The 7,500-nt window shown below is 60.3% G+C and overlaps 1 protein-coding gene across 1 annotated transcript in view; it reads right to left on the reverse strand.

Moving 5' to 3' along the window:
- Window positions 1–1,124: 1,124 nt before the first annotated feature.
- LOC144678375 (ribosome assembly protein METTL17, mitochondrial-like) overlaps window positions 1,125–7,500 on the reverse strand; it is a gene marked incomplete at both ends in the record, with an annotated part of 14,028 nt that continues 7,652 nt past the window's right edge. Inside the window, 4 exons of the mRNA XM_078538183.1 lie at window positions 1,125–1,195; window positions 4,632–4,726; window positions 5,911–5,984; window positions 6,971–7,052. Coding sequence (XP_078394309.1) covers window positions 1,125–1,195; window positions 4,632–4,726; window positions 5,911–5,984; window positions 6,971–7,052 — 322 coding nt within the window. The remainder of the gene's footprint in view (window positions 1,196–4,631; window positions 4,727–5,910; window positions 5,985–6,970; window positions 7,053–7,500) is intronic.

The raw sequence follows: 7,500 nt of genomic DNA on the forward strand, positions 1-7,500 counted from the left end.
CCGAGGGAGCTCCTGTCTCTCAGAGACCCCCACAGTCACTGACGCACAAGGACCGAGGGGCTCCTGTCTCTCAGAGACCCCACAGTCAGTCACTGACCCACAGGGACCGAGGGGGCTCCTGTCTCTCGGAGACCCCCACAGTCACTGACCCACAGGGACCGAGGGAGCTCCTGTCTCTCAGAGACCCCACAGTCAGTCACTGACCCACAGGGACCGAGGGGCTCCTGTCTCTCAGAGACCCCCACAGTCACTGACCCACAGGGACCGAGGGGGCTCCTGTCTCTCAGAGACCCCCACAGTCACTGACCCACAGGGACCGAGGGGCTCCTGTCTCTCAGAGACCCCACAGTCAGTCACTGACCCACAGGGACCGAGGGGGCTCCTGTCTCTCAGACACACCCACAGTCACTGACCCACAGGGACCAAGGGGCTCCTGTCTCTCAGAGACCCCCACAGTCACTAAACCACAGGGACCAAGGGGCTCCTGTCTCTCAGAGACCCCCACAGTCAGTCACTGACCCACACGGACCGAGGGGCTCCTGTCTCTCAGACACCCCCACAGTCACTGACCCACAGGGACCAGGGGGCTCCTGTCTCTCAGAGACCCCCACAGTCACTGACCCACAGGGACCAGGGGGCTCCTGTCTCTCAGAGACCCCCACAGTCACTGGCCCACAGGGACCGAGGGAGCTCCTGTCTCTCAGAGACCCCCACAGTCACTGACCCACAGGGACCGAGGGGCTCCTGTCTCTCAGAGACCCCCACAGTCAGTCACTGACCCACAGGGACCGAGGGGCTCCTGTCTCTCAGAGACCCCCACAGTCACTGACCCACAGGGACCAGGGGGCTCCTGTCTCTCAGAGACCCCCACAGTCACTGGCCCACAGGGACCGAGGGGGCTCCTGTCTCTCAGAGACCCCCACAGTCACTGACCCACAGGGACCGAGGGAGCTCCTGTCTCTCAGAGACCCCCACAGTCACTGACCCACAGGGACCGAGGGGCTCCTGTCTCTCAGAGACCCCCACAGTCAGTCACTGACGCTCAGAGACTGACGGGTGTCTATTTTTAATGTGGCCACCCTCCCTCTCTTCCCTCCTGCACGAGTTAAATATCGGACACAAACCTTTGGTGAGACGGGGAGGAAGTGTCGGAAGTAAACCCCACTGACTTGTTCCGTGTCCGCGTCGCTCCCTCCTGATGGAAAAGAGGAAGAGACAAGAGCGTCACTCAGTTTGAAAGGTGGGATGGACGCAATGGAACCGAAGGCACGAGGTGGTGTTAAGATGCAGAACAGCCACGGTCTAACTGAATAGAGGAGCCGGCTCGAGTGGGCTGAATGGCCTCCTCCTGTTCCTGGGTAACAGGCTCACGAGGGGTGGCTGAATGGCCTCCTCCTGTTCCTGTGTAACAGGCTCGAGGGGGGGGCTGAATGGCCTCCTCCTGTTCCTGTTTAACAGACCCGAGGGGGCTGAATGGGCTCCTCCTGTTCCTGTAATTAGGGTCTGTCTTTGAAAGTCGAGGGGAGTGGATCGGACAGGGGGCGCCTGGCAGGGGCGCATCAGATTCAGGGGGTGCCTGCCCTCCACGCCCACCCCCACCCCCCACCCGATCCGTCTCCTTCAAGCCGAGCGGCCGAGGTTTCGAGCGCGGGCCTGCGAACGCGGGCTTTAGGAGCAGCGTTGCCTAGCAGAGCGCAAGACAGGCCTTCGTTATTCATTATTCACGGGGCGTGAGCGTCGCTGACTAGGCTGGGTCGAAAGTGGGGTTGTGGTGGGGTGGGGAGGGGGGGGGGGGGGGGCCGCGGGGGTACGTACTAAAACACCCCGAGACCACAGGGGCAGGAGCAGGCCGTTCGGCCCCTCTCGAAACAGCTCCTGCCGTTGAACCGGATCACAGCTGATCTCCCGCCTCCCTTCACGCACCGTCCCCTTCTCCCTTGGCGTCACCGCCGTCCAGAACTTTCTATCGTGTGTCCGTTCTCTCACGGGACGTGGGCGCCGGGGCCCCAGGATTTGTTGCCCGCCCCTAATTTCCCCCTTGAACGGGAGTGGGCTCGCTAGGTCATTTCAGAGCCGGGGGTGGGGGGGGATGGGGCAAGTTCAGAGTCAACCACAATCCCTGTGTTGTGGGGGTTGGTTGGGGAGGGGTCTGTAGTCACATGTAGGCCAGACCGGGGATAAGGACGGCAGATTTCCCCCTTCCCTAAAGGGGGGGACATGAGTGAACCAGATGGGTTTTTTTTTTATGACCATCGATGACGGTGCCCGTGACTGAAACTGGCTTCCTAGCTCAGATTTTATTAAATTGAATTTAAATCTCTCCGGCTGCCATGGGTGGGATTTGAACCCATGTCTCCAACCCTCACCCCCCCACCCCCCTCCCCCCACCCCACCCTGCAGAGCATTAAACTCTGGATTACTAGTCCAGTGACATTATCACCACGCCACCGTCTCCCCTCTCCAGGTCTTGAACAAGTTCAATGACTGAGCCTCCGCGGCCCCTCTGGGGTAGAGAATTCCAAGGACTCACCGGCCTCCGAGTGAGGAAATTCCTCCTCATCCCGTATTCCGAGACCCCTGGTTCCAGACGCCCACCCCCCCCCCCCCCCCCCCGCCCACCCCCACCCCGCCCCACCACCAGCCAGGGGAAACATCCTTCCTGCATCTACCCTGTCGGGCCCAGTGAGACCAATAAGGGGACGTTAGACCAGGTGGTCAAAACCTTGGTCAAAGAGGCCAGTTTTGAGGGGCGTCTTAAAGGGGGAGAGAGAAAGAGAGAGAGAGAGGGGGGGAGAGAAAGAGAGAGAGTGACAGAGAGAGAGAGAGCAAGAGAGAAAGAGGGAGAGAGGGGGAGAGTGGGGGAGAGTGGGGGAGAGTGGGGGAGAGTGGGGGAGGAGTGGGGGAGGAGTGGGGAGGAGTGGGGGAGGGAGTGGGGGAGAGAGGGGGAGAGTGGGGGAGAGTGGGGGAGAGTGGGGGAGGAGTGGGGGAGGAGTGGGGGAGGAGTGGGGGAGGAGTGGGGGAGGAGTGGGGGAGGAGTGGGGGAGAGTGGGGGAGAGTGGGGGAGAGTGGGGAGAGTGGGGGAGAGTGGGGGAGAGTGGGGGAGAGTGGGGGAGAGTGGGGGAGAGTGGGGGAGAAGGAGGGAGGAGGGAGAGGGAGGGAGAGGGAGGGAGAGGGAGGGAGAGGGAGGGAGAGGGAGGGAGAGGGAGGGAGAGGGAGGGAGAGGGAGGGAGAGGGAGGGAGAGGGAGGGAGAGGGAGGGAGAGGGAGGGAGAGGGAGGGAGAGAGAGAGAGCGGGAGAGAGGGAGAGAGAGAGAGAGAGAGAGAGAGAGAGAGGGAGAGAGAGAGAGAGAGAGAGAGAGAGAGGGAGAGAGAGAGAGAGGGGGGGAAGAAAGAGAGAGAGAGAGGGAGAGAGAGAGAGGGGAAGAAAGGGGGAGAGCGAGAGCGAGAGAAAGGGAGAGGGGGGGGGAGGGGGGGGAGAGGGAGAGAAAGAGAAATAGATGGAGAGGTTTGGGGGTGGAACTCCAGAGCTCGGGGCCCAGGCAGCTGAAGGCATGGCCGCCAATGGGAATGCTCGTGAGGGTGGAATCGGAGGGACGTGGAGATCTCAGAGGGTCGCGGGGGGGGGGGGGGGGGCGGTGGCTGGAGGAGGTGACAGAGGTTTGGGGGGAGGGGTGGTGGGGGTGGCCATGGGGAGATTTGAAAACAAGGTCGAGGATGTTAAAAGCGAGGCGTTGCCGGGCTGGGAGCCAACGCAGGTCAGCGAGCACTGGGCGGGTCAGGGGGGTTGGTGATAGGAGGGAACGGGACTCGGTGGGACTTGGGACACCGGGGAGGGGGTGGGGGGGGGGCAGCGGAGTTTTGGACGGGCTGAAGTTTACGGAGGGAGGAACGCGGGAGAGCAGGCCGAGTCCGGAGGCGGCAAAGACATGGGGCGGGGAGGGGGGGGGGGAGGGAGGTTTCAGCGGTGGACGAGCTGAGAGGGGGCGAAGTCGGGGAAATGTGGTGGGGGGGGGAGCAGTGGAGAACAGGGGCAGAGCGCAGGAAGGTGGGAGTGAGAGGGAAAGGTCAATAACACTCTCCGGAACTCAGTGCTGATCAGTCAGAAGCAGGGTGGGGGGTGGGGGGGAAGAAACCCTTTGGGGAGATGGTGGGGATGTCACTGGGCTACTCATCCAGGAGGCCCGGGGTAATGCTCTGGGGCAGAACACGGGTTCAAATCCCACCCACGTGGCAGCCGGTGGAATTTAAATTCAAATTCGTAAAATCTGGGATTAGGAAGCCAGTTTCAGTCACGTGAACCGTGACGACCGTCATCGATTGTGGTTAGAAAAAAAAACCCCATCTGGTTCACTCGTGTTTCCCTTCAGGGAAGGGGGAAATCTGCAGTCCTTACCCGGCCTGGCTTACACGTGACTCCAGTCCCCCGCACACAGCGATACTGCCGGCTCTTAACTTGCCCACCCACCCCCCACCCCAAAACCCCCGCCTCTGAAATGGCCAAGTGAGGCACTCAGTTCTAGGGGCAATTAAGGTCGGGCGACAAATGCTGGGGACCTCGTCGGCGATGCCCCTCCCCCTGTCCGACTGAAGGATACTAAAGGACGTTGCAAGGCAGTGACCCAACGGCCTCACCTCTCATCAGGAACTCCGCAGTCTGGTGCATCGCGGCTGAGCTGTCCACGCACAGGTACTCCCGCAGCGACGCTCCCCAGGCCTGGCGACTCGCCCTGTCGACAGGCACAACCGTGACGAAAACACAGACACGCAACTTCGATCCCCGCTTCACCGCGGCCTATCTCCACAACCCTCAGTCCAACCACCTCCTTTACCATCGCTGAATCCCCCCCCGACTACCAGCATCCTGGGGGGGTTACAGTTGACCAGAAGCTGGGAATCCTGCGGAGAGTCACTCACCTCCTGACTCCCCCCCTTGCAAAGCCTGTCCACCATCTACAAGGCACAAGTCAGGAGTTTGATGGGACACTCCCCCCACTTGCCTGGATGAGTGCGGCTCCCACGACACTTGAGATGCTCGACACTGTCCAGGGCAAAGCAGCCCCCGCTCGATCGGCACCCCATCCACCAACATTCACTCCCTCCACCACCGACGCACAGTGGCAGCAGTGTGTGTACCATCTACAAGATGCACTGCAGCAACTCACCGAGGCTCCTTCGACAGCACCTTCCAAACCTACGACCGCTACCGTCTAGAAGGACGAGGGCAGCAGACGCACGGGGAACACCTCCACCTGGAAGTTCCCCTCCGACCCACACTCGCCATCCCGACTTGGGAACATATCGGCCATTCCCTCACTGTCGCCGGGTCAAAATCCTGGGAACTCCCTCCCTAACAGCACAGTGGGTGTACCTACACCTCAGGGACCATAGCCGTTCAAGGAGGCGGCTCACCCACCACCTTCTCGAGGGGGCAATTAAGAGGATGGGCAATAAACGGCGAGCAAATGTGTGGGGGAAGCGGCAACGACGGGGGACTTGAAAAGGGGACTGGACGGGCGCTCGAGGGAAATCAGCCTGCAGAGAGGCTGGGGAGAGAGCGGGCGAGGGGGTGGGAGCGAGAGGAGACGGGGCCGACTCGCTCGCTCCAGGGAGAGCCAGCACAGAGCCGATGGGCTGAACGGCCCCACCTTTGGGGCCGTAAATGGCCCAGTGGGACAGAATCCACCAGCTGGAAGACTGTGCGGTGCGTGTTTGATTGAGGGCTCGTGGCTAGCGCAGTGTTGCCCTGGCCCACGGTGGTGCGCAGACAGGCATTTCCATTAACACGGCCGGACGAGCAGGGGACGGCAGGGAAGCTCAATTTAAACAGCGCAAGGAGGCAGCAAGCGGGAAATGATTCTCGGCAGGAGACGACGAATTGGGAGCGAGGAGCAATCGGGTCGGCGAGACTTACCAAGTGACAGTGCCAGTGCCAGATCCGAAGTCCAGCAGCGTACGAGGCTGAAACTCAGGGACACGCTTCTTAATCTGTGGCCAGGAGGAACAGCATTAACATTGCAAGCACGAGACAGGGAGGATAAATATCCCACTCCGCTGTGCCCCATCAAACACTTCCAGGACAGGTACAGCACGGGGTTAGATACAGAGTAAAGCTCCCTCTACACTGTCCACATCAAACACTCCCAGGACAGGTACAGCACGGGGTTAGATACAGAGTAAAGCTCCCCCTACACTGTCCCCATCAAACACTCCCAGGACAGGTACAGCACGGGGTTAGATACAGAGTAAAGCTCCCTCTACACTGTCCCCATCAAACACTTCCAGAACAGGTACAGCATGGGGTTAGATACAGAGTAAATCTCCCTCTACACAGTCCCCATCAAACACTCCCAGGACAGGTACAGCACAGGGTTAGATACAGAGTAAAGCTCCCTCTACACTGTCCCCATCAAACACTCCCAGGACAGGTACAGCACAGGGTTAGATACAGAGTAAAGCTCCTTCTACACTGTCCCCATCAAACACTCCCAGGACAGGTACAGCACGGGGTTAGATACAGAGTAAATCTCCCTCTACACCGTCCCAATCAAACACTCCCAGGACAAGTACAGCATGGGCTTAGATACAGAGTAAAGCTCCCTCTACACTGTCCCCATCAAAGACTCCCAGGACAGGTACAGCACGGGGTTAGATACAGAGTAAAGCTCCCTCTACACTGTCCCCATCAAACACTCTCAGGACAGGTACAGCACGGGGTTAGATACAGAGTAAAGTTCCCTCTACACTGTCCCCATCAAACACTCTCAGGACAGGTACAGCACGGGGTTAGATACAGAGTAAAGCTCCCTCTACACTGTCCCCATCAAACACTCTCAGGACAGGTACAGCACGGGGTTAGATACAGAGTGAAGCTCCCTCTACACTGTCCCCATCAAACATTCCCAGGACAGGTACAGCACGGGGTTAGGTACAGAGTGAAGCTCCCTCTCTCGCCGGATCAAGGACAGGCTCACCTCGTGCAGGACTCTCGTCACCGCTGCGTACCCACCGTCGAGCCTCGCTGCCACGTAGACCTTACTCAGCTGTTCATCGTAGCTGCAAGAAAACCGGGAAAGTGAAACGCTGGAGAGCGCCGGTGAGGAAATTATGGTCCGAGCCACAGCATGAAACGACGGGACACTCCCCGCTCTGGGACCGCCCGCCTCCCTCTGGAGGGGGATTTGGGGGCGGGGGCGTAAAACCCAACCCTGACAGACAGGTGAAGTCCCCCTCGCTCTCTGGTGGGCTGGGAAAGAGGGAGGGCTATCTGCGATGCCACTACAGTCGAATATCCAGCCCACACTGGGGACGCGGTTCACACGAACTCCACATCCGAGGGCCAACCCTTTTCAGGCGGTGGGAGCAGGGCGCGGTTTTTAGAAAAAATCTTCCGTGGGACGTGGGCGTCGCTGGCGAGGCCCCGGCATTTGTTGCCCATCCCTAATTGCCCCTTGAGCTGAGTGGGGCTCGCTCGGCCGTTTCGGGGAGGGGGGGGGGGGGGGGG

Source organism: Cetorhinus maximus, unplaced genomic scaffold (assembly GCF_964194155.1).
Source record: "Cetorhinus maximus unplaced genomic scaffold, sCetMax3.hap1.1 HAP1_SCAFFOLD_4134, whole genome shotgun sequence".
Classification (NCBI taxonomy): Eukaryota; Metazoa; Chordata; class Chondrichthyes; order Lamniformes; family Cetorhinidae; genus Cetorhinus; species Cetorhinus maximus.